The 27,794-nt window shown below is 38.0% G+C and overlaps 1 protein-coding gene across 4 annotated transcripts; it reads right to left on the reverse strand.

Annotated features, from left to right (window-relative positions):
* Window positions 1-1,331: 1,331 nt before the first annotated feature.
* Window positions 1,332-27,794, reverse strand: LOC122729199. Of its 4 annotated transcripts, none has more exons than XM_043967922.1 (8): window positions 27,471-27,794; window positions 21,475-21,559; window positions 18,449-18,566; window positions 15,556-15,654; window positions 14,744-14,839; window positions 6,217-6,318; window positions 3,063-3,123; window positions 1,332-1,806 (listed from the first exon to the last, which is right to left on the reverse strand). In XM_043967922.1, the coding sequence occupies exons 1-7, from the start codon at window positions 27,536-27,538 to the stop codon at window positions 3,077-3,079; spliced, it is 615 nt and encodes a 204-aa protein (XP_043823857.1). In that variant the 5' UTR covers window positions 27,539-27,794; the 3' UTR covers window positions 1,332-1,806; window positions 3,063-3,076. The 4 variants fall into 4 exon arrangements, 3 of the variants coding, with proteins under 3 accessions (XP_043823857.1, XP_043823856.1, XP_043823858.1); XR_006353312.1 differs by lacking the exon at window positions 1,332-1,806 and adding an exon at window positions 11,207-11,823 and having other exon boundaries at window positions 3,083-3,123; XM_043967921.1 differs by lacking the exon at window positions 1,332-1,806 and having other exon boundaries at window positions 2,275-3,123.

Below are 27,794 nucleotides of genomic sequence, written 5' to 3' on the forward strand. Positions count from 1 at the left end.
GGATAAAGAAATCATATAGGATATTATAAGTTTAAACTGTTTAAATTCCTACATGGGAAGATGATACTTGTAAGGGATAAGAACTCTCTCATTATTAGAGCAGCTGAATGGAGTATATTTAGACAGAGGGTACAGGTGTGAGTTGAATATGAAGGGATGATATCTTGAAAAAAATGTAATTAAGGGGTGAGAGGAATGCACTGTGAGAAAGGGAAAGGGAGAGATGAAATGGGGTAAAGTATCTCACCTAAAAGAAACCAACAAGAAAGCTTATAGAGTGGAGGGGAAGATGGGGAAGGTGCTGGGGAGGAAGTGACCCTTACTCTCCTCAGAATTGTCTCAAAGAGGGACTAACATACACTCTCAATTAAGCAGAGTAATCTATCTTACCCTGCAGGAAAGTAGGAGGGAAAGGGCATAAGGGGGGGGGTGTTGAAAGAAGGGAGGCCAGATTGGGGGAGGGGGCAGTCAGAAGCAAAACACTTAAGGAGGGATAGGGTGAAAGAAGATGAAAACAGAGTAAATGTCATGGGGAGGGAATAGTATGGAGGGAAGTACAGTTAGCAATAGTATCTGTGAAAAAAAATTTGAAGCATCTTGGTCTGACAGGCCTCATTTCTCAAACACATAGAGAACAGAGTCAAATTTGTTAAAATAAGATACATCCCCCAATTGATAAATGATCAAAATGATGTGGGATGGAAATGATGATGTGGGCAGAATTTGGGGTCAAATTGATTGTGAGTCATCCCAAAAGAATCACAAGACTCAGTGACTCAGTTTGCCAAGTTTTATTGCAATACTGTGGGTGACCACAGAGACAGACAGAGAGGCAGAGAGAACCAGAATAGTGGATAGGTATCTCTCATCTAAAGAAAGGAAAGAGAGTTATATTTATAGTATGGATAAATTGATTATCAGTGTCATTATAAAAATCTCCACCTTGGGGGTGTACAGGGGAGGGCCTGTCCTACTCATTATAATATTCTCCACCTTGGGGAGGTACAGGGGAGGGCTTATCCTAATTTGGAGTTGCTGGGGTCCTAAGCCAACCCCCGAGGTAGACACCTTTTTCAGTGGAGGTGTGTTTTGGGGGTTTAATCCTCATAAGGTGAATCTGGGGACAAATTTGGCCTTTTCTGCGCAGGTCTCTTTCTGTTTCCCATGGCTAGTTTCAAAACATTATCATTTTTCTTTTATTTCTGGTCTCAATTTCTATAGGCTGTCAATTCCTTTATTGTTATTTGGCCTGACCCTTTATGGTCCCCTTATGGGTACTGATTTCTGTGGGTAAGAGAACCTAACATCTTGACTTGTAAGTTATCCATTAACTGGGATTTGAATCCCTTTTAGAGCTAACATCTGAATTAGAGCTTGGGTCTTAGGTTTATCTGTTAACCCCTTTTTGCCTCCTACATCATTCTCCCTTTTTCATATATCCCCGGAAAAAGGACGACGACAACGATCAATTCTTTTGAATCTACTTCCTGCTGAGTGGGGGCAAAGTAGGGGCCCACAGGGGGTTTATGAATTGAGGGAGATCTAGGAACCAGAGTTACAAATGCAGGAATCACAACACAAAACACAAATGATTAACAGACAGCCCAAGGGACAATAGGGACCCTAATACAGAATAAATCTAAGAATTCCATGAAAAATTGGATGAAGCAAACAGCTGTGAACAGTTTCAGCCTTCCAGGGAAGCTCTGTACTAGAGCCCAACCTTCAGGAGGTGTTCTGATCCATACAGACTCCGCCTCAGTCCAGGACCACATTTGCCAGAGAGTTTGAGTACTCTTCCAATTCCTGTAACCCGAATGCAGTACAATTAGAAACTTATTCTATTACCAAAGTTAAATTTGTAAGCATAGCTTCATGTCCAGGTTGCCCAACAAAAGGAATAGTGAGGGCAGAAGTTTTTCAGACCCACCAAAGAAAAGTGTCCCTGCTTCCTCTTTAATATGAGAAGAAGCAGTAGCAATTTTACTCTATAATCCAAATAGCCCAAGATGGGTTTAAGCAGTTGGTAGTTTACACTCAAGATTTATAATCCCCTGCTTGGTATAGGAAGGGGAAATACCTTTGGGGCACAGTAGAGTGCAAGGGGGACCAGGGCTAGGGTGTAGATTGTACCTCTCCATGACCAGCCAATGGGAATCAGACAAGAATGGGAGGGGGCGTTGCCTTACGTGTGTGTGTGTGTGTGTGTGTGTGTATATATATATATATATATATATATATATATATATATATATATATATATATACGGTTTATTTCTGAGCTTGTGTGGTGCACTTGCCATATTCAGGTTTGTGCCCTTTCATGAGAAAGGAAGAAACATTGTTTGCTTTTCTACTTTCTTTTCCAACCCCAGGTATTGATTCTGAGTGGGTGGCTGGTTTGTCCCACTCCATCCCAAAGAGTAATTATGGAAATTAGGGTTAGGAATACTGCTTTCAGGCTAGCTCATGTTTGCATGTAGATCCTAACCCTTGAGGAATAGGACCAGTGATGAAAAAAGGGAAGGTCCATTTGCATTAGGGACTAGGGGGTAAAATGGGGCCTGTGAGCCCCCATTCTTGGCACCCACCAGCTGCACACTGGGCTGGCCATTCTCTGGAGAATGACAATAAATGAGCCTTGGACACATCACCGCCCCTGAGTTCCAGAGAATTATTGAGCAGGAGGCATTTTCCTCACAGGTACCAATGAGGACATTCAGTATCTCTGGGATTACCTTCACCTGCCCCCTGAGACTGTGCCTGCCACTCTCTGAAGAAGTCGTCCTGACAAAGGAAGGCCCAGGCCTAAAGCTCTGGAGGCTGAGCAGCCTGCCTGGCTTCCTCCTGGTGAAGCTGACTGACACAGACAGCCCAAGTGCTGCTCCCCCCCCCCTCCCCCCGGGGCTGAGGAGAAGCTTGAGGCTGACTCCAGTTTAGAGGTGAATTTGGTTGAGGATCTGGTCAACCTCAATAAAAAGCGTAGAGATGAATACAATTTGGCAAAAAAAGTTTAATCCAAAACAAATTGTCCTTAAGCTAAATTAGTCAGTAATGAATCACCGAGCCAGAATTAATTATGCCACAAATTCTTCCTGATCATCGATAGGTCTTCCGTATAAATCTATTAAACAGAAAAGAAACAAAGAGATAATTAATCCAAATTTACTACAGTGATTTCTATTTACAAATAACATCACACTTTCTTAGGTATTCCTACCAAAACAAAACAAAACAAAAGTTTCACCACGAGGATAAAAGCTTGACTCTCTACATGGCTTGGGTTTTCTAACAGCATCAAAAGAGATGTAACAAACCTGCATGATTTTATTTCAAAAATCAATTTACATTCTAATAAAGTAGCCTATTAAGATGGCATAAAATTCATTATCTTCTGTTGAACTACAGCAGCCCTGTACAATGGTCTAGCTTGACTTATTTACAATAATTGGCATAACATTAAATCTTGCTATTTTCTTGAATTCACAGCTAAAGAAGAGATAAGTTAGTATCAACTCTCCTAACTAAGCTTAACTACTCAAGTAGCTCCTTAATACTGCCTCATACTTTGGGACAAACGGCACCACACCATCAGAGAATTTCAGACTCATGTGAGATAAAAGATGAACATGTCTTATGTGGTTCTTTTTGTTTTCCTGGGCAATGAGGGTTAAGTAACTTGCCCAGGGTCACACAGCTAGTAAGTGTCAAGTGTCTGAGGCCAATTTGAACAAAGGTCCTCCTGAATCCAGGGCCGGGGCTTTATTTTGTTCTTTTTCATAAATTCTTATTCCTTGACTAATAAAAGGGACTCCTTTTTTTTCAATTCAACTGAACTGCTTAAAGATGTTTACCACATTCACAACTCAATGAATATATTACACTATTATCAAGGTAATGTCCTATTGCTTCTGGGATAACATATAACCTCTAACTTGACGTTTAAAAACATTCTGAATCCAACTCTGACCTATCTTGCTGAACTGATTTCACACAATTCCCCTTCCCATTGTGTATGCCCCAGGCATTCACAGGGCTCTATCCCCTGCCTCTCTGACTTTTGTACACACTGAATGCTGTGAACAACAGGTGGTCTGTCCTCTGACTCCACCTGGAAAAAGCTTTAAGCTTCCTTCTAGGCTCCTTGCTCAGGGATCCCCTCCTGTGAGTAGCCTCCCTCATTCCTAGTGCTTTCTTCCCCACTCAGATGATCTTGGGTTTACCTACTTATGTATATATTGTGAAGTCTTTAAGGGCAGGAATTGTTTTTTATTTTATCGTTGTATTCCTAAGTGCTTAGCGAAGCACAGAATATATGTAATAAATTCTCTAGATATAGTGGGTATAAGTAAGCCACAGGGGGAAAAAAAAACCCCAAACTCTTCAGAGATATGATCAGAAAAGTACAGTGGCCAGTCCTGTGGTGAGAGCAAAGGCACCACTAATGCTACTGTAGTGCCCAGGTTAAAAGATAGATCCCAGAGAAAGAACATTGAGTGGACTCTCCATGAAAGACTGATGGGAGGACACTGAAAAGAATCTCACAGAATAAAAAAGTGTCAAGTCTGAAAAGGAAAATTAATTAGACTACCAAAGGGTAATTAATTTCCCCTAAAGGACCAGAACTAGGAATCTGGAAGCAAAATACTTTTTATTTAAATACTACAGGAGAAAAACTAAACATTCTGTATCTATAACATACTCTTTTCTAAATTTCATACTCTAAAAAGTTTTAAACTCTAGCGTCATTCCCGCATTACCATCTCACAAGCCTTCAGACATAAGATCATTTCACACAAAGTAATATCTTAATTTATGTCCTTACCTGATTCACATTCTAAAAAGCTATTACCAAAGTTCAACACCCACTAAAATAAGGAACTCCAGAACTTCATGTCCACTCAGCGCACATACCATTTAGTTAAATACCTGGGCATTCAGTCAAGCTTTACAAGAAAATCCTATTTAGACCTCCAGAGTTTAATCCTTAATTCCCCAACTGCTTTTGACTAGAACTTTATCTTAATATTTTGTATTCAAGATGCTTATTTACATGAGAGAAGACTTCATGTTGCACAGTTATTTAACATACAATGAACTTAAGATTCCTTCATGCTACTATTAAACAAGCTCTTTTTAAAATTTTAAACACTTAAAGACTTTGTTCTTTTTCTTTTCTAGCATTATTGGACTACTTGCTGATGGGCAAGTGCTAGACAGAATATTTTGAAAACAGCACTTCCAGAATATCAAATAAAACGATATAGTTGATACCAATGTACTTAAGAGAACAAAAATAAAATAAAATACTTTTGAGATCAGAGAAAAGAAATCAAGACCAATTTTCAAAATCTATGTAATAATTTGTTGAAATGTGTAATAATGGGTGGAGAGAATATAGATGAGGCATCAAATAATGATCTTCTTGCGTTCCCATTATGATGCATTTCACCAAGGGGTACAAGCTTTGGAAGTCCAGTGACTGTGGGGCTGTGGCAGCCAACTGAAGGAAAAAAACATTCACAAATATCACAGAACTGTCAAGCTGTGCATCTGCTGAGAGTATCCTTTCTTCATTAGGCATGAGGAATAAACATAAAGGCCAATAAAAAAAAAAGAATGACAGTTCTAGATATCTTTATATCTGTTTCAAATGTTTTCCAGTTACATTTTTAACTAAAGGCAGTTAGCCTCATTATTTATATAGCACATTTTATTCACCTAGAATAAGAGGAAAAAACTCGGCACAGCCTTAATAAGAAAGAGCTTTTCCAATTCAAATAGGGATTACTAAGAAAAATGTCCAAGGAAATCGACACACTTTAAGTTCAATGATTTCAGAGTCAAAGGAAAATTGTAAATGAAGAATCAGACCCGTTGCATAGGTTTTATGATACTATGCAATGTATCAAAATGATACAGGCAAGTGTACATAACTGAACTCTAAGGTATGAGCATGAAAAATACTATTCTCAGGGCTCTCAATTCAACAGTTCACTATTCCATATATAGCAATCTCTTCACAGATCTTTAAAACAGAACCTGAGGAAAAAACACACAAAGTTAACTTCCTATTTTCACTCTGAGAATAAAGATTATATGCTAGGGCTACCACGACTGAATTATTTTTGGACAAGAGTGTAAACCTGATCATGTAGGCCAGAGAAATTCTTCAAAAGGGTTTTCAGGAAAAAATACTTTTTCACTAATTACTTACGACGGATAATGGCTTGGTGTGGATCTTCATTCTCACAGGCCATTGGTATCTGATTAACACTGCCGAAGCGAGAGGTTATCCATATTCTCCTCTCATTTAGATCTACATGGAAGATAAATATTATGTCAAGAATATGTTAATTGACATATTATGATAAACACCATAATAATATATGGAAATAAGTTTAAAAAACCCACAAATCTTTTTAAAGCATAGGCTATTGATATTCAACCTCTATCCCTTCCTTATATTTCATCAGGAGTAGAAGTGACCTTGTATCCAGGAACACAAAAGTCAAGTTCTACTAGTCCTCATGACCAAGCTAGAGAAGGTTTCAGGACAGACCTGTCAACAGGCTTTCTGCTGTTGAAGTTTACCTTGCTACGTTTGGAAAGGTTCATTCCCAAAGAGCTGGGTACCAGGTGATGAATGTAGTTTTGGATAAAATAGTTCACTAGGCCACACACTAAGGTATAGGAGGATTTTCATGTGCCAGGGTAGAAGGTACTAATCCCAGATCTACCCTCCTGACTGGCAGCTCCCATCCATTGATCCTCCTGTCTTCTCCAGTTATCCATAATAATTCTCATCTCTCCTCTACACAACTCTTTCAAACTTTGGACAGAGATCCCAGCATTCTTCCTATACCTTCTCTTGTTTAAGCTAAAACGATGACAGTTCATTCAACACATTCCTGTGGGATGAGATTTTGGTACTTCTCACACTCCTGGCTGCCTTCCTGCAGACAGCACTAGCTGGTCAGAGTAGCATGAGCAAGGTAATATACAGCTCACCTATAATGCTAGCTAAATGAGGGGGTGGGAACAGAGAGTGGAGAGCTGAGGCTCATAGAGGTCTTGAGTTTGGGAGTTGTGAGCTGCAGTGGGATATGTCAATCAGGTGTTGCCACTCTTTAGCATTAATATGGTGAGCCCTTGGGAGTTGGGGGTCACCAGGTTGTCGAAGGAGGGATAGAAAAAGAGGAGGTAAATGCTAGCATTCTGATCACCAGGAGGATCCACCCTGTGAATATTTCCTGCACTTCTAGCCTCGGTACGTTGGGGAGACCAAGGTTGTTAAAACAAAAATGGCACTCAAAAATGAATACACTAGTCCAGATGTAGTCTAACCAGACTGGAGTACATGGCCTTTGTCATGCACATTATGCTTGTATGATGCATCCTCAAACATTAACTTCTTTGGTGGTGCTATCACACCACTGACTCATCCTAAGTTCAGTCTACCCAAAGCCCCCAGGTATTGAACAAAAACAAAAACAAAAACAAAAACAACCTCCCAATCTCTTGAACTTCTTACATTGCTGTCTTGGAGTGTCGACTGTTTGAACCCAAGTATAAGGCTTTCCAGGCATATCTGCTGCAAGTGTCATCTTCTAGATTTCCCTATACTTTCTAATTTACTGAGAACATTAGGGATCTCAGTTTGGCCATATTAGCTTCTGTTATACATCAGCTTGATTAAGCATTTCATCTCTACTTTTAGTCATTAATATCATGTGAGAAAATCATGGGATTTGCCAGATCCTCATTCAAAGGCTCACCTGCAGATGTATCTAAACTGATTGAATTAAGTGAGAGTGATTGACTTTGCTGATTAGCCTACCTCAAGTTAATTTCATTGTAACCACACCTGGCTAGATCTTAAGAAGGTATTGTTCTCAGAAGCTAAGGACTTTGAACCCCACATGAGACCACCTGAAGGTGAACCAGTGGATTTGGATGACTCTAACCCATCAGCTTGAAGCAGTGTGTAAGGCCCGCCTCTGCTCCAGACCTATCAAAAGCTTCCACACTCAGTGTGAGGGGCAGTTCATGGTTGAAGCAGGCTCATGGTGGAGGACTTCAGGAAGAACCAGACCAGGCTGGAACTCTAGGCTAGATAGGCCTTTCCTGAACTTTCTGAACTCCATGTGTCTGCCTTTTTACTAATACCTAGTGTGCTTTAATAAATGCTTACTGCCCAAAGACTGGTGCTAAAGCTTCTAATTTAAGGCTACCACACTTTTAGACTTTATACACCACAATAAACAGTAAAATGACAAGCCCAAGGACAGAACACTGGGACATTCTTAACTGGAAAGAACCTTCCAGGCTTGTATCAATTCCCATTAATTTATCTCTTTGGTCTTGACCATTCAACGAGTTCTGAATTTACATAACTGCATACTACCATCAAGTCTGCATTTCTCTATCTCCATGAGGATATATTATGAGAGATAAGGTCAAAACACCCTTGCATACTATGTTTGTGGGAGTTCCTAATGTACTGATCCCCTAACTGTCAAAAGGTGAAATGAAGTTAAAATGGCAGTGACTTATTCTTTTTTTTTTTTTTTGGGTGAGGCAATTGGGGTTAAGTGACTTGCCTAGGGTCACACAGCTTGTAAGCGTTAAGTGTCTGTGGTCGGGTTTTAACTCAGGTCCTCCTGAATCCAGGGCCAGTTCTCTATCCACTGTGCCACCTAGCTGCCCCAGTGACTTATTCTTAATGGACTTTCACTGGCTTCAAGTGCTATTAGCTCCTCTAAGAGGATACAAACCACTACTTTGAAGATTCATTTGAGAGTATGCATTGTGTTTTTCTCCTCTGTTGCCTCAGAAACCTCAGTCACATTGGGTGGGGCCCCACACCCCCAAGGTCTGAGGTAGAATTTTTCTCAGGTGAGGTCTTAGCCCAACCCATCTTAAAGGGACAGGGAGAGAAAGCATTCTGCATCACCCCTCGGTGTAGCCTTACAAATTTGGGAAAAAAAGGGAAAAAAATTGGACATGGGTGAAAAGAGCCAAATGACTTATGGGAAATATTAAAACCTATTAATTCAGTATTTGCCAGTTATACTTTATCTATTACTGTTTTTTTCTTTCTATTTTCTAAAAGACTCCCAGAAAACAACAGATCAAACCATTGGTTCTGCGTTGTACAAAAAAGAATTAAATTGAAATAAAACTGAAGCAACTAAATGCTAAGGAAAACATCCTTATACACTGTCAAACTACACAACTATACATGAACAAAGTAAAATGTAAATTCAATTTTAAAACAACATGTATGTTATAAACATAATACATAAAACAAACATATGAACCAGAACCAAGTTTAGCTACTAAGAATTTCAAACTCTCTATATTTCAGTCCATAAGAGGATCGTGTCTTATCAGATTTAGACTATTTCTCAGACATAACCCTTTATGCAAATGTCATTAGCATAGAAGTGTTTTTCCTTACTAAATATGGCAAATGAGATCTGTTTTTTAAAAATGCTCCTCAAGTTCTTCATAATCAGGATTGGAATTCCATGGAGCTGGCTCGATCTATGACAGCTCTAAAGATTCATTTAAATAGTACTTCATATGTTTTGTTATCAATTTTAATGTTAACAGTAAATTATTGTATTAAGCCTACTTTTAAAATAATGCTTTTATATCAGCCAATAGTATGCTTCTGTCTCACATAGAAACGATTAAAGAGTTCTAACGATTTAAAAAAGTGTTTTAGGTTTAAATATAGCTATACATTTAATTAACTAGAGAGTTATGATATAGGAAAGCAAAATACATACTGGAATCATGTCACATATAGGATGGTCATAAAATCATATCAAAAATAATAATTCAACTTGAAGGATACAATATCATATACTTTTTCATCTTAAGAATAATTATGTCATTTTTGGGGGTCTATTCAATGAAATACTGTTTGAAGAATGTAGTATTACACCAACATTTTTGGCTTTTTTTGGTCCAGATTTTCTCAGTGTCATAACCACTGCCTGGTTATAAGACATATTTTTAAAAGCTACATTCCCTTTTTATTCAATTAAGGTATTACACAAGAAGTTTAAAAAATTGTACTGATAAAGAATTTGAGAAACCTGAAACTACAAGTAGAGCTTTGAAAGGAGTATTACCAGACCCTTAGTCGTTTAAATAATTTATTGTTTGTATGTTCAACGAATGGCAACTCTTTAAATTGCTTCTCACATAAGAAAATATTTTTATTTACAAAAAAAAGCACTGCTATTTCAAAAATCTTTCAAGCCAAAGAGTTCAAAAAGGATCCTGAAAATTCTCATTAGATAAGCAAGTCATGCAGCATAATGTGTTGCAAAAGTAAGTTTTCAGTTTCTGGTATAAAAATTGAAGTAAAATATAAAAAATAAGGAGGGATACTTTAAGAATAACTCACCATCTTCATAAAACTATAAAAATATATCCTATTTGTGCAGTTAGAATAGATTTCTTTTGACATATAAACTGTAGGGCTTTATAAAATAGTGTATTATATTATTCTATCAAACCAAAATATGGATATTTCAAATCTACAGAAAACAGCAAAACCAATTATATTCATGCAACCTCTCAAGAAAAATTTTAGAAAAAATATAAATTGTAGTTTATAATACCTAGGATTTATCCCACCATGTACATTTATCTTACAGAAATATTTTTAATATAAACAATAGAAATACTGATTATTATCAAACCAATTATTAAAGTGTCCCAAGTCCAAATACAAAAAGCACTGAAGTCCTCTTCCTTCAGGTCTATTGCCATAAATATTCATTGTAAACTACATGGTCAACATTTTATGTTAACTTGGTTCCAAAAGCTATCAGCTGTGAGGGCCAAATTTAATATGTGGAGAGTTGAGTGGCTCACTGTAATATTGGGGTCCTGGAAATAATGAGGGACCTCTAAGTCCAAAGCTCCCTCCTCTCAGAACTGGCTTTTTAGATATTTCTCCCAGGCCAATAAGAAAGGAGCCTGACAGCCTCTTTTCCACAAAAGAGTCAGGTTTTATTCATGGGAATGAAATAAACAGCAAAGGTGAAATTAATATAATCAAAGACAAGGGAATAGGGAAAGAGAAATACAGACAGTCCTCCTAACGCTAACCTAAGTCTATACAATCCCCAACCTGGCTTCCAGTTCAGCTAATTCAAAAGAGCAGGACTCTTATGTCAACTTACCACCTGGGGTCTGTAGCTTCAATGGAAAAACAGCTTTGCAGCCAGGGCCCTCAGGACTCATCTGCTCCTGCTGCTCAGACCACCACAAGGGAAAACCACTCCTGAAGAGACTGAGCTCCCCTCAGGAGCATTTACTCTTCCTCCCCCAAAAGGAGAGGTCCTTCAAAACTGCCTGTGGAGAGTGGTTTCTCCTGCTGACATCAGCAGCACACATCACTCAGGGCAGGCCAGGTGTGGCTCATCTTAATCAGTCTGCCAAATTCCAATAATCTCACCACACAGCTTATGCTATTATTCCTTGCCTCTTTAAATAATGAAGAGCAAGTAGAAATAATAACTTAGGTTCAAAGAAGAAAAATTGACGAATGAGGTCCAATGGAAGTAATCAGATCTCTGGAAGAAATCTCAGTGAACCTAAACATGCAATGTCTGAAGGTTATAAAGTACAGAATATTTTCTTCTTTGCAAAAATAAATTGTTCAGAAGTTAAACCAGTCCATAATAATTTGTCATTCTTGACAAAAAACACCAGTGAGAATGATGATGGGATAAAATCATCAGTATCACTGTTCGGTCATGACATAAAGTCAGTAGTAGCAGAGACTTTCCACAGAAATCTATATCAAAAGAAAAGAAACCAAGACATAATTAAAACAAATTTACTACATTGATTTCTATTTTCAAATCACAATCTCTACACAGGCGACCCTAGGTTTCAGGAAGAAGGGCTTGGAGGGAAAAATCATCAAGTTCCTTAAAGAATCCTACAAAATAAAACAAAACTTTCAACCACTGGGACAAAAGCTTGACTCTATACCTGGTGATAAATTTGCTTTGGGTTTTATAACAGCATCAAAAGATAGCTAACAAACCTGCAAGAGAAGTAACTACCACCTCTCCCAACTACTTCCAAGTTACTCTCTAATACTGCCTCATACTTTGGGAGAAATAGCATCACATTATCAGAGAATTTCAGCCTCATTTGGGATAAAGAAGCACATGTCTTATTTTGTTCGTTATCATAAATTCTTATTCCTTTACTAAAAAATGTGACTCCTTTTTTTCAATTCAAATGAACCACTTAGGGTTTACCACATTCACACTCAATGAATATATTACAAGATTATCAAGGAAATGTCTTATGGTTTCCAGGACAACATTTAAACTCTAACTTGACATTTAAAAACATTCTGAATCCAACTCTGACCTATCTTGCTAAACTGATTTCACACAATTCCCCTTCCCATTGTGTATGCCCCAGGCATTCACACTGCTCTATCTCCTGCCTCTGTGACTTTTGTACACACTGAATGCTGTGAACAACAGATGCTCTGTCCTGGGACTCCACCTGTAAAAAGCTTTAAGCTTCCTTCCAGGCTCCATGCTCAGGGATCACCTCCTGGGAGTAGCCTCCCATGTTCCCAGTGCTTTCTTCCCCACTCAGGTGATCTTGGGTTTACCTACTTATGCATATATTATGAGCTCTCTGAGGGCAGGTATTATTTTTTATCTTTGTACTCCTAAGTGCTTAGTAAAGCACAGAATATATTTAATAAGTCTTTTTGATATGGTGGGCATAAGTAAGCCACAGGAAAAAAACAAACAAACTGTTCAGAGATTTGATCAGCAAGGTACAGGGGCTTGTCCTGTAGTGAGAGCAAAGACAGCACTAATAAGCTACAGTAGTACCCAGATTAAAAGACAGATAACAGACAAAGGAACACTGAGTGGACTCTCAATGAAGGACTGATGGGAGGACACTGAAAGGATCTCACAGAATAAAAAAGTGTCAAGTCTGAAAAGGAAAATTAAATAGACTACCAAAGGATAATTAATTTCCCCTAAAGTCCCCTAAATCTGGAAACAAAATACTTTTACTTAAATAGTACAAGAGAGAAACTAAACATTCTGTGTCTATAACATTCTCTTTTCTAAACTTTATACGCTATTAAGGAGTTTGGTTTTTTTTTTTCCTTTGCTGGGCAATGAGTGACTTGCCCAGGGTCAAGTGTCTGAGGGCAGATTTGAACTCAGGTCCTCCTTAATCCATGGTCGGTGCTTTCTCCACTGCGCCACCTAGCGGCCCTTCTATGAAGTTTTAAACTCTAGAGTCATTCCCGAATTATCATCTGGCAAAGCTTCAGATAGATATAAGATAATTTCACACAAATTTCCTTACCTGATTCACATCTTTAAAAACTATTTCCAGAGTTCAACGCACACCAAAATGAGGAAATCCAAAAGTTCACGTCCACTCAGAACACATAGTCTTTAATTAAATATGTGGGCGGTCAGTTAAACTTTATAAGAATATCCTCTTTAGACCTCCAGAGTTTAATCCTTAATTCCTCTACTGCTTTTGCCTAGAACTTCATCTGAATATTTTGTATTCAAGATGTTTATTTACATGAGAGAAGACTCATGGCACAGATATTTAACATACAATGAACAACTTAACATTCCTTCATGTTACTACTAGACAAGCTCTTTTTAAAATTTAAACACTTAAAGACTTTATTCCTTGTCTCTTCTAGCATTATTGGACTAATTGTGATGGTCAAGTGCTAGCTAGAATATTTTGATAACAGCACTTCAAGAATATCACATAAAGTCTACAGACACCAACGTACTTAAGGGAGCAAAAATAAAATAAAATATTTTTGAAATCAGAAGAAAATCATCAAAGCCAATTTTCAAAAATTGTATATTAATTTGTTGAAATGTGTAAAAATGGATAGAGAGCATACAGAGGAGGCATCAAATAATGATCTTATTGCATTCCCATTGTGATTCATTTCACCAAGAGGTACAAGTTTTGGAAGTCTAGTGACTGTGGGGGTATGAAGGAAAATAAAAACATTCACAAATATCACAGAGCTGTCAAGCTGTGCATCTGCTGCATTAGGCCTGATGAATAAACAAAAAGTCCAAAGTAAAAAGAATGAACGACACTTTTAGATATCTTTAGACCTGTTTTAAATGTTTTCCAGTTATATTTTTATTGAAGGCAGTTAGCCTCATTATTTATATTACACATTTTATTCGCCTAGCATCAAAGGAAAAAACTTGGCACAGCCTTAAAAAGAAATAGCTTTCAAATTCAATTAGGGATTACTAACAAAAATGTCCAAGGAAATTGACACACTTTAAGTTCAATCATTTTAGAGTGAAAGGAAAATTATAAATTAAGAATCAGACACTTTGAGTAGGCTTTACAATATTATGCAATGTGTCCAAATGATACAGGCAAGTTAGCATAACTGAACTCTTAAGGTATGAGCATGAAAAATACTATTCTCAGGGATCTCAATTCAACATATATAGCAATCTGTTCACAGACTTTACAAGAGAACTTGAGGAAAAAACACGCAAAGTTAACTTCTACTTTCACTATGAGAAGAAAGATTATTTGCTAGGGTTACCATGACTGACTTTTTTTTTTTTTTTTTGGACAAGAGTGAAAACCTGCTCATGTAGGACAGAGAAATTCTTCCAAAATGTTTTGAGGAAAAAAATCTTTTTTAACTAGTTACTTACCAGGGATAATTTCTCGTGGATTTGGATTAACTCCTATTGGTATGACTTGGTTACGTTTCAACATCCTGGATACCCAATTTCTGCTCCTATTGAGATCTACATGGAATATAAATATTATGTCAGGAATAAGTTAACTGACACATTATGAGTAAATGAGTAAAAAAACTTTTTAAAGCACAGGCTACTGATATTCCATCTCTATCCTTTTCTTATATTTCATCAAGAGTAGAAGTGGCTTTCTATCCGTGAACACAAAATTCAAGTTCTACTAGGCCTCACCTACCAAGCTAGAAATTTTTCAGGACAGACGTGGCAACAGGCTTTCTGCTATTCAAGTTTACCTTGCTACGTTTGGAAAGGTTCGTTGCCAAAGAGTCGGGTACCGGGTGATGAATTTAATTTTGGATAAAACAGCTCACTAGGCCACACACTAAGGGGTAGAAGGATTTTCATGTGCCAGGGAAGAAGATACTAATCCCAGATCTACCATCCTGACTGGCAGCTCCAATCCATTGGTAGCTCCCATCCATTGATCCTACTGTATTCTCATGTTAGATATAATTATTCTAATCTCTCTTTCAAACTTTGGACAGAGATCCCAGCATTCTTCCTATACCTTCTCTTGTTTAGGCTAAATGATGACAGTTCATTCAACACATTCTTGTGGGATGAGATTTTAGTACTTCTCACTCTCCTGGCTGCCTTCCTGCAGACAGCACTAGAAAGGTGAAAGAAAACCTGCTTCTTTAGGACTTAGAAATTCTTCAAAAATGTTTTGGAAAAAAGCCTTTTTTTCCCCATTAATTACTCACCAGGATTTGGGGATGATTGTGGATCACAAGCGTTTTTACCATTTCGAACAACTTGCTTCCTTCTTCTCAACCAAAATCTCTTTCCCTTCTTAGGGAGATCTATATGGAACATGAATATTATGTCAAGAGTAACTAAATTGACACATTATGATAAAAACTTTAATATTATTCAGAAATGACTACCATTTTATTTTTAAAGCATAAGCTACTGACGCTCCACCTCTACCCAATTCTTATATTTCACCAGTAGAAGACGTGACCTTGTATCCACGAATACAAAATTCAAGTTCTACTGGGTCCTACTACGTAGCTAGGACAGTTTTCAGCACAGCCCTGGAAACAGACTTTCTGTCTTTGAAGTTTACATTGGAAAGTTTGGAAAGGTTCATTGCCAAAGAGTAAGGTACCAAGTAAAGATCATGTAAGAATTATTGGACTACCTGAAAGCTATGATCAAAAAAAGAGCCTAGGGGGCAGCTAGGTGGTGCAGTGGATAGAGTACCAGCCCTGGAGTCCGAAGAATGTGAGTTCAAATCTGGCCTCAGATACTTAATACTAGTTGTGTGACCCTGGGCAAGTCACTTAAACCCAATTGCCTCACAAAAAAACAAAAATAAAAACAAAAAAAGAGCCTAGAGAGAATCTTTCAAGAAATTATCCAGTAACACTGCCCTGATATCCTGGAACCAGAGGGTAAAATTGTTATTGAAAGAATCTACTGATCACTTCCTCAAAGAAATCCAAAAATGAAAACTCCAAAGAATCTTGAAGCCAAATTAACAGAACTATCAGGCCAAGGAAAAAATCATATTGCAAGCAGCCAGAAAAAAAAAACAAAAACCCCAACACAACCAATTTAAAGATCAAGGAGCCACAGTCAGGATTTCACAGGACTTAGCAGCTTCTCCATTAAAGGATGAGAAGACTTGGAATATGATATCCCAGGAGGCAGAAGAGCTTGGATTACAAGCAAGAATCCTAGCACCAGCACCACTCACTAGTCATGAGGGCCTGTAACCTCAGTGTCATCCCTGACCCCTCACTATCCCGCTCCTCACACATCCTGGTAGTTACCAAATCCTGCTAATTCTACCTCCATAGTATCTCTCTCATATGCCTCCCCCACCCCACCATCCCTGGCCCTCTCCTCCTACCTGAGTCCTGGCCCAAACTTCTGTCTCCAATTTGTCTACCCCTTTGCTATCCCTCTTCCACACAGCTGCCAAAATCAGCCACTAAATAAATTCCCAAAGTTTCCTAATCCTGCTGGGATGAAATTAACCATTTCAAACCCTTTATAACTTGTCTCCAGTCTAAGTATCTGGCCTTATCAGGGTATTTACCTTCAAATAATCTAAAATTCAGATAGTTCTTGCTATTTCCCTCCTGATAGTCCCTGTTCCATCTCTATGCCTTTGTACAGGCTGTCCTCTGTGCCTGGAATGATCTCTTTATTTTTCTCCACCCATTATCATCCCTTGTATCTTTCAGAGCTCAACTAAAGTCACACCTTCAATATAGAAACCTTCCCTGTTGTTGTCTAAAGAAACTGGGGCCTTCCTCAGGTGTCCAGTCCCTTCCAAATCACTTTGTATTTATTTTGTATGTACTCATATGTCTCCCATGGTTTAGGAAAATAGCGATAGTTTCATTTCAGTTTCTGTGTCCCCGCCCCCAGCCTTAGCCTCACTTAGCGCCTTTCACAAATTAGTCACTTGACAAATATTTACTACTTCATTAGTGGTATGAGGTAACAAAATAGTGAGGATTTCCTTAAGCATTATCAACTTCATGGAAATTCTCCAATACCATGAAGCTGCATCATGGACCAGGAAAGGAACTCTTTCTATAGGATGGCAGAACAATTGGTTTATGAAGGTATACAAACCAACAACCAATTCAAAAAGAAAATTAAAAAGGCAGCCAGCTAATTAAGCATCATACAGGAGGAGACAATGGCTGGTTGGCTTTCATTTGGCATTATTGAGTAACATGAGGTATGCCTAATTATAAGAATGTTTTTGAAATCTGGGTTGTAAAGTTACTAAGACAATCAAAAGATCAAAGACTAAAAAATAAGCCAACAAATAAATAAACTGATGTCTGAGGTGACATTTTGTGGAAAGTATGACTATTTGAGGATTCCTGAAAACCCATTGTTCTCCATCTTCATGGAGACAAATGTGAGAATGGAAATAGGGTTAAAAGTTATAAAGAAATAAATTTTGTAATTAAGGAAAAACTTCCTCCAAATGGGAAGAAACCAAAGAAGAAGACATCATAATATGATCCTCATTACTGGAGGTGTTCAGGTGGAAGCTATAAGGCACTTATTGGGGATGTGGTAGAACTGGTTCCTCCTCTTCAAGAACTGTTGAAGTAGAATGACTAGAAGTGCCTTCCAGTTCTGCAATTCAAGAATTCTATGATCCTTTTACATAAATGAGTATTGTATGGTTATCTCAATGCACTACCCCACATTGTAAGCTCCCTTTATAGCAAGTACAATATCTTAACAAAACTTTAAGCTTCCCAAAACTTAGTCTAATGCTCAGTACACATAGACAAGAGACTTTTGTGTTCTTGAATTCATTTATGAATTAAATGAAAAAAATTAAACAGGTGTCAAATATAAAAGCATAACACGTTTTGATAAACTTGCCTAATATAAAACTAGTGTGAGGAAATACTGTCTCATGGGGAAATTTTAAGGCATATCCAATTCTACATATATTATAAAAACATAAGTAATACACAAAGATCCAAACATTTTGAAGGAAAAGCCTTGGAAAGAACAAAAAGATGAAAACATAAAACAAATTTATGAAGAGGTATTATGGTTCTTACTCATAATGTAAACAGTAAGTTACTCTTTTCATATTAGAGTTATCACCTGATTCATCACGTCCATATTTAAGAACATGTGCATTCTCCAGTTCCATTGCCTTGCCCGTGTTGTCTTCATGGCATGGTGGTATCTCTTCCTCTTTATTTTCCTTTATTTGTTCATCCTAACAAAAGCAGAGCATAGAATTTTATTATCACAATGTGTTTAATGTCATTCCAAAAATCTAAAGCAATGTCTTAAAATAACTTTGAGGGAAAAGCGAAAACTGGGAGTCTTTTTAAAAATGGTAACATATTTCAAGAAATAAGAAAGCGGAAAAAAAATAACACAGTCCATATTGGTATAATGTAACCCAAAGTGCAAATAAAATCGTAAGAAGCCTGTATTTGTTTTCTCTCATTACAATATCTTTGAAAGAATATTAGCTGTTTCATAGGAGACTTTTTTAATTGAATAGAATTTTATTTTCCAAAATATATGTAAAAACAAATTTTAACATCAATTTTGAAAACTTTGTGTTCCAACTTCTCTTCCTCCTCCATTCCAACCCCCCACCCACTAGAACTCAAGCACTTCAAAATAAGTTATACATGAGTAGTCATGGAAAACATTCCCACATTAGCTAGGTTGTGAGAGAAAGGAGTAAAAAAAAAAAATCCAAAACTTCAGACTGAGGAATTGTCAAAGAAGAAAAAAAAAATTTTTTTAAATGTGTTTCCAGGGGCAGCTAGGTGGTACAGTGGACAGAGCACTGGCCCTGGAACCAGGAGCACCCGAGCTCAAATCTAGCCTCAGACACCCAACACCCAACAGCTATGTGACCCTGGGCAAGTTACCCAACCCCAACTGTCCCCCCCCAAAAAAAACCCCCAAAAAATGTGTTTCCATCTATTTTCAGATACTATTACTTCTTTCTCTGTAGATGGGTTGCCTCTTTCATAAGTCCTTCAGGGTTATATTGGAACATTGCCTAGCTGAAAATAACCACATGCTTCCCAGCAGATCATCTTAAACTATTGCTGTTAATTTGTATACAGTACATATCACTCTGCTTCAGTTCATGTAGGTCTTTCCAAGTTTTTCTGATAGTATCCTGTTCATCATAACCTAAATAAAGAACCTTAAACTTGACAAAGAATTTTCTTCTTATTAGCCCAGCAAAGTAGGTACCATACGTTTTGCCATTGTATTCCATCATCATAACTATTTCCCTCCATCCTATTCCCTTCCCAAGATATTTACTCTATTTTCTATCTTCTTTTAAACTATTCCTCCTCAAAAGTGTTTTACTTCTGACTGTCCCCTCCCCTACTCTGCACTCCCTTTTTTTTCCTCACCCTTCCTTCCTTATCCTCTTTCCCTCATACTTGCTGTAGGGTTCCCTTGGCTCATGGAGGGAGACTTTTTTTTAAACAAAATTTTAGGAAAAGTGCATAAAAATAAAACACAGACTACTACTTTAATGTATGTAGAGAAAATGTAGAGGTTTTATAACCTAAAAAAAGGCATACATAATTTCTCTTTTTAATGTATGGTCGACTAAGAAGTGTTCTTATAAACATGCAATGCATCATTTACCATATTGATATTCATTCTGTATTTTTAACATGGAGCCCAGGTCACCACCTTCCACAGTAATGTTTCTTGTCTTTATACTGTAGGATGTAACATGTTTTGTGGGATGGATCATGATACTCTATCTATATAGGTAATTTATTGGCATATTGCTTCTAAAAAAACATTAACCCAAGCTACTCACACAAAATCAACTTTTATATAAAAGTATAGAATAATCCTTCACCTTTTCCTCTGATGCAAAGTTTTCAGATGACATGAAAATGAACACGATAGTGAACCAAAGTTAGACATGATAACTCAGGGTACTAAGGCTATAGGAATACTACATTCTAGATAACCAAGCAAACTAAGATGTGCAATATCTTCTGTAAGTACCCTTCCTTTCTCAGCAAGAACAGCTACTGGGAGGAATGAATCCTTACTTGTTGCCCAAGGGAAAACTGTAATGAAGCAATGAGGAGGACTTTAGAAGACAATATGCATAAGCAGCAGCAACCAACTTAATCTATGGGAGCAACCTATCAGGGAACAGAAAGTAAGCCTAGGAGATGCCAAGATTAAGGAGTTGCTGAGATGAGCAAAGGATCATGAAAGCTCTCAGTTCTAGGAGAGATAACACACACATCCAGAAAACACACACACACAGGCATGCACATACACATGTGTAAGAATTCAAACTACAAATTCATTTCAGTGAAAAGATTAAGCAACTGGAAATTATATTTCCAAAGGGATATTCAGACACATAAGTGTTTAAGGTAATTTAGAACACTTTACAATGTACTCAGGAAATGGTCAGAAAACAATTATTTATATTATTATAATATTATTTATGTAATATAATATAAACACTGTTTATAATAGAATTTATCATTTTAAATGTATTTACATACTAACATAAAGGATTACATAGGCAAGACAGAGGAAAGAACAGACACAGAATGCTTAAGAATAAATACCATAAGAAGAAGCACACAATTCTGAAATGTAAGAAACAATGGCAACGATTTGAATTCTTGATGTTCATTTCCCCATTCTGCTTCACTTCATTCTCATCTCTTTCTGACAACTACAATTTCCACCTTCACAAGGAAAGGGAAAGCTTCTGGACCTGTAATATTTTTTTTTTCATTGGTATATGGATATCCCACTGAGGAAGGAGCTTCTTCTGCCAATGAAGGGCAGTCCCTTCTCTGCAACTCAGAATCATTCAGAGTTGTGCAGGTAACTTAGAAGTGAAGTGACTTGCCCAGAGTCACAAAGCTAGTATATGTCTGAGACAAGACTAGGTCTTTCTGGCTTTGACACCTCCTGTCTACATGCACTTAGGCCATACCTTCTCTAGCACCAAGGGAGAAAATCATATTGATTCTTTATCCACAGACTCATTAGCTGTCTTTTAGTAACTGCTTCCATGTGGTCCTTCTCTGTTCCCCTAAATGCGTTCTTACAGACTTTGGTTAAAAACAAATTGTATCTGTCATCATACATACCTCCTTGATCTCCAGATCTTGAAGACGGCCAGATGTATCTGCATCCACAAAAGATACTTTTTTTCCATCAAAGAGATCAGGCTCTCTGTTAGATGAAGCAAGAAGAAAAATCTCTCACTCAAAAGTCTTAGATTATTTCATATAATCTCTCTCTTTACATATATCTATATATCTATATGCATATATCTCTATATTTTTACAAATGCAAACAATTGAACTTTGTAATTGACCTCTGCTGGTCCCACCTTTCAGGACTTTATTCTCTTACACTAAACCATGTCATGGTTTTGTACATGATGATCTCTCTCCTGTTTCCTTACCCTTCAAGGGCTTGGTGTCCTAGCCTTAAAACACAGCTCCTCCTCACCTCTGTCTCTTAGATTCCCAGGTTGCCTTCTTAGCTAAAGCTCAAGGGACACCTTCTATATGAGGCATTTTTCTGACGACCGGAATTGTGCATATTCTACTAAAATGACTTTGTGTATAGCGTGTATATTACACAGACTTGTGTTACACATATGTATATGTGTATTTACTTCTGTGTGTACATGTTGACACCCTCAACGAAATGTAACTTCCTTAAGAATTTAAAGGATTGATTGGTTTTGTCTTTCTGTCCCAGCACCTACCACAGTGCCTGACAAACAGTAGGTTTGTAACAAAGGCTTGGTTATGGATGGATTTTTTTAACTTGGGTGCAGATTGAGTCACCAGAGGAAGACTCTGACTGACTTCTAACCTCATCAAGGTCATGTGGGAATTAATGTAATAAATAATTCAAAATGGGACATAAAACCCAGCAACAAACCCATAAGATAATCACATACAACTGTATTAAACAAATTCATGAACCAATGTGGCTGAAGGGATGGTGGTGCCCTAAACAGAAAGAAGTTGAACAGAAGTGAGAAGACAATCTTGTCCATTTTGTACATGTGGCGTTTGAGATTTCTATGGGACCCCCAGTTAGAAACATCCAGTATCCGTTGAGGATATGGGATTAGACCTCAGGAGAGTCCTGCTATCTGTATCTGAAAGTAACCTCTGTAAAGATAAGTGTAAGTAACCTGTGTAAAGATAAGTGAAGGCATGAAAGCTTATGAGACTGTTGAGAGAGTGTACAAAGAGGGAAGAGGGCACAGGACAACTCTCTAGACTCCAAGTCTAGTGTTCTTTCTATAATACTATGCTTTCCCACCATGTTTAATAGGAAGAAATAAGAAATGTTCTTTGCCTTCCTGAATCATCTATCAGTATATAACCAGAACACTAACTTGTAAGCACCAGGCTTCAACATGACCTATTTAAACAAACTACTGAACCCCCAAAATAGAAGGGGGTTCAAAGGAATGGCTATTCCCCACTCATCTGCATGTCATGCTTATGAAATCTAGCTTTCCAATGGTTACCATTCACTATAGTCCAACCAGATCCATGACCACTGCTGTTACTCCCCCTATAGCCTACCCTATGTTACTTAAGGTAAATCTCACCTGCCCTTCCTTCTTTTCACTGCCCTTCCAGTCCCTCCCCTCCTCCTCCTCCTTAAAAGTCTTATCAAATCAATAGGAACACTCCAGGAAAGATTAGATGTCCTACAGTCACAGCCACCATTCCTCAATATGTTTGTTCTCTTTCCCAATTGGAATGTGAGCTCCTTGAGGCAAGGGCCTGTCTTGCTTCTTGTATTTGTATCCCTAGGACTTAGTGAAGTGGAGGTCAGGAAGGAAGTGCTTAATAAATGTTTTATCATTCATTCATTCAAAATGGATGATAACATTTTCCTACAGAAATTTAAGGAGTGTAGATCAACTGCCATAAAAAGAAAACTAGGGGGCAGCTAGGTGGTGCAGTGGATAGAGCAGCGGTCCTGGAGTCAGGAGTACCTGAGTTCAAATCCGGCCTCGGACACTTAACACTTACTGGCTGTGTGACCCTGGGCAAGTCACTTTAACCGCAATTGCCTCACTTAAAAAAAAAAAAGAAAGAAAACTCAAGAGGCCCAGAAACTGCTTCAGGGAGCAATCCGATTCTGCTGAAGTGATAGCAGTCAGGCCAAAACCAGCTTAGAATAGAAAGTCAGGTGAGAAGAACTTGACAAAGAAAAGATGATAGAAAATTATGAGAAGTATCACCTCATACAAGAGTGAAAAAAACAGTGGGGGGAAAAAACACATTTAAAGAATGCTTGATAGAAGGTCCAAGAAAGCAGTCTTAAGCTAAGGGTATTAAACAGAGTGGAGAACTAGAAGGAGGGCAATAGAGCTGAGAAAGAGAAAAGATCTATGGAGATTTGTAGACCAAGTTCTTTTCACCCCAAGGTCAGTGGAACCACCACCTCTATACTAATGACAGTCTCAGACGTGCTGCTTTAGAGGAGGGATTTTTTTTTCATCCTTTGCACTTCTATCCTCAGCACCTAACACAGTGCCTGAAACCCAGAGGACAGGTATTTCATCAATGTTTTTTGGCTGACTGACATCAAAATGGTAGCATAGAAAACAAATATGGGGGAAAACCAGCTGAACTAGTCAGAGGGTTGTCCTGTAGGGCGTCAGCAACAGAGGTAGTGACAGAAGGCAGTGGAGAGAGTGATTCTTAAAATAACTGTGAAAGGAGGTTGTCAAATGCATTGAAGACTCAAGAATTATTTAGCCTTTCTACACAGGAAAAATCAAATAGATTAAGAATGTCTGTGTTCTCTGACTTGCAGTTAAAAAGACAACCTGCAGAGTTTTCCCATATATATATATCTTGGGGAAATTTTGCAGTTTTTAATAATCAACAAGAATATTGCTTTGTTTAAACACTGATGCATTTTGTTTACATCACTGTCATTTGTCAATGACCTTGGTAGTCTGTGGACCCTAGGTTAAGAACCCCGACCCTAACTGTTGGTGGAGTTGTGAAATGATGTAACCAATCTGGAGATCAATTTGAGACTATGCACAAAGGACTGTGCATACCCTTTGATCCAGCAATACCATTTCTACGTGTTTATTCCAAAGAAATTTTGAAAAGTGGTGTCGGGGACTTATATATACAAAAATATTTATAGCAGTTCTTTTTATGGTGGGAAAGAAGTAAAAATTGAAGGGATGTTCATCCATTGGGGAATGGATGAACAAATTGTGATATATGATTACAATGGAATATTTTTGTGTTACCAGAAATGACCAGCAGGATGATTTCAGGAAAACCTGGAAAACATTACATGAACGGATAGAGAGTGAAGTGAGTAGAACCAGAAAATGACACACAATGACAAACTATGAATGAATTACTTAGCTATTCTCAAGGCATGATGGAAAATGTTATCCTCCTCTAGAAAAGACCTGATAGCACCTGAATACAGATGGAGTACTATTTTCACTTTCTTTTTGTTTGTTTGTCGGGTTTGGGGGGTAGAGTTTTCAAGTTTTCTTCCATAAAATGACTAATATGGAAATGCTTTATATGATTGCACATGAATAACCTTATGGCCTCAGGGAGAGGGGAGGGCATGAGGCATATAATTTAGAACTCAAACCTTTTTTGAAAAGCCATTAAAATTGTTTTTGCAAGTAATTGGGACAAAATAAAATATTATTTTTAAAAATATGTACTGAAAAAATGTTATTTTTTTAAAAAGGACACCTACTCTAAGGTTCCACCCTAAGTAGGTACCACCTAAGCACAAAAAGGTCAAAATGGCTAAGAAAGTTCAAGTGAGATGAGAAGAAAAAGAAAATATAAAGAGGGCATAAGGTTCATGAATGCAAAATGGCATGGTGGAGTAGAAAAGTAGAAGGAGCTGACTCATCACTGCTTCTTGCTACTTAGAGGAGCTTAGGCAAGTCCTGTAAATTAAGCTTCAGGTTCATCTGTCAAATGAAGGATCTGAACCAGATGATCACTAAGGTCCCTCCAGCCCTATGATTTTATTCAGAGCTGGGCAAGAGAAAATGGAGGGAAGGATGACAAAAGAAGCAGAAAGATAAAAGCTGAATTTGGCCATTTCTGTGGACAGGATCACCCTTCTTCCAGTCAACCAAGCTCAAAAACCATCTTTGTCTTTTCCTCTTCTCCCCATACCCACTCACTCAATAATTCATATTAGTTCTGATTTTCTGAGATCTTTAAGAGAAGTCTCTTTACATTCCCCAAACCCTCCATTCAGCTCAAGCTCTGATTGATTACTTCACTCCTAAAATAGAGTTTGAACTGATCCTCTGCTTCCAAGATCTGCTTCAATACATCCTAGACATTCACTGAAAAACACCACTTTGCACACATCATCCCCCAGCACAACTTCATGTCTCTACAGGTGAAAGTCAAAACTTCTTTGTCTGGCAATAAAGACCTTTTACAATCTGGACCCCAGCTAACTCTCCAACCTCTCACCACTCCCACAGACAACTCCCTGGTAACTTGAATACTCTTTGAACCTGGAAGATACCAAGGACAATCCCACTTCCTCTCCTTGAAAGGTAGTCCATCCATCTCATCTAAATCCTATCTTCCTTCAAAACTCATGACCTTCTTCTCTCCCTCATGGATAGCTCTAAACCCACTACAATTCTTCAGGCTTGACTCTGTCTTCTGACATATTTGCCACTACTTGATTTCTTAACACATCACTTTAAAGTTTAGTTATCAATTCATGTAGCTACTTCTGGTTCTGTCTCTGGGGGCCTTCAATTTAGACGCTACTGGCAACCTACTTAGTATAGCTTACTCTGCTTCCAGATCCTGATACCTGCTGAGTCAGTTTTAATCCTGGTCCCTAAAAAGGAAACTTCTTGGTGGAAGAGGGTGTAAAGGCAGGCAAGGATGGGGAAGAGAGTGAGTATAGATCTGGATTATAAAAAGAGTACATGAATATGGAGGAAGAGATGGGCAGCCAAGTGAATGGTAATTTCCATTTCCATGCAAAAGAAGTTTCCAAAGAAATTCTTAAAGAAACTATTTTCATAAAATATGAATTTTAGGTGCTATTAATTAGAGAAACAGTTGTAAAAAGTTTAAGCTAGGTATGAATATCACCCATAGAAATAATGTAAGAAATTAATACAGTATTACACATACAATTTCAGTCATATTAATGAGCATATTCCAAATCCATTTTCATTAGGGAGAGCAACATAAAACATGTTTTTTTTAAAACTATTTGCAAAGTCCAGGATGAAATTAACCAGTCTTAATCTGAATTCAAGTTTAAAGCAGCATTTGAAACTTAGCAGAAATCAACCCTTTTTTCCCACTTAAAACAACTCATCATTTTCTCTTATCATTTACACACGCAGTAAAACAAACTGAATTTACCTGACAGAAACTGTAATTCACATTAAGGTAACAGTGCTAAATTTGTGATAGAATGATACCATCCTCCCAGGCTTGAAACACCTTTGACAATTTTATCCACTGTAGAAAAATATTTGCTTCTTTCTTTGGTATTATGCTATGGTGTAAATATGTTTATTAAAGAAGAGTAAAACAGGCATAAGTGGAACCGGGGAAAAGGACAGAAATGCTTACTGCAATTATTGTAGTTTGGTATGCAATCTAAAATATAGAGAGTGGCTATAAGACATATTCGTAGTGAAGATGAATCTCTGCTAGGAACAGCAGGGAGTTATACCGCCCCCATTACCCCTCCCCACACACACACACCCCTCCAAAAAAATTCAAAGCAAAACAGGGAAAATAGAAATACTTCTTTTTAAAGCTATTCCATGTCTTTGACTCTTTTTTCATTCTGATATTTTCCCCGGGAGGGGGAGGAATCCCAAATTCAAAAAGGGTTCCAAATTCCGGGTGGGGAAAAGTTTTCTTTACAAACTCTAATGCGATCGCCAAAAATTGAGGTAGTCATTTCAGAACTAGGATTTCTCCCTTCAGGGCTCCAGGTTCCCCGAAGAGAGAGAAAAGTGGGAAAGCAAAATTTCAAGGAAATATGCCTCATGGGCTCCCACCCCAAGAAGCTGCGCCGGGACCCTGGTCTTTCCCCTTCTTACCTGCGTTGAATTCTCAACATGCCGAACCAATTGGTGAAGAAATTTAAAAATTGACCTATCTTCGTCATTCTCCCGCTGGAGATTGACTGAAAAAGTGCGGTTATGGAGGAGAGGAGAAGGTGGAGGTGGAGGTGGAGGTGGGGATCAGGGGAGGAGTGGGTAAGACTTCCCAAAGCGGGAAAACTATCAATTGCGGGATATGTAGAATACCAGCAAAAGCTGACAACAAAGTAGCGGGGAGCGGGGGAAAAAGAGCTGTCTCCGACACGGCAGCACCAGGACGACTGCTGCCTCAGCCATGGTCAATGTCAACAAACCGGCCCC

The sequence above is a fragment of the Dromiciops gliroides genome, chromosome 5 (genome assembly GCF_019393635.1).
Source record: "Dromiciops gliroides isolate mDroGli1 chromosome 5, mDroGli1.pri, whole genome shotgun sequence".
Lineage (NCBI taxonomy): Eukaryota > Metazoa > Chordata > Mammalia > Microbiotheria > Microbiotheriidae > Dromiciops > Dromiciops gliroides.

Excerpts from the sequence above, each read along its gene's own strand:
- LOC122729199 (XM_043967922.1), bottom strand. The coding sequence starts at position 27,538 with ATGACGAAGATAGGTCAATTTTTAAATTTCTTCACCAATTGGTTCGGC. Across the intron at positions 21,560-27,470 it reads ATGTTGAGAATTCAACGCAG|AGAGCCTGATCTCTTTGATG; the intron begins GTAAGAAGGGGA and ends TTCATCTAACAG. Across the intron at positions 14,840-15,555 it reads ACAATCATCCCCAAATCCTG|ATCTCAATAGGAGCAGAAAT; the intron begins GTGAGTAATTAA and ends TATTCCATGTAG.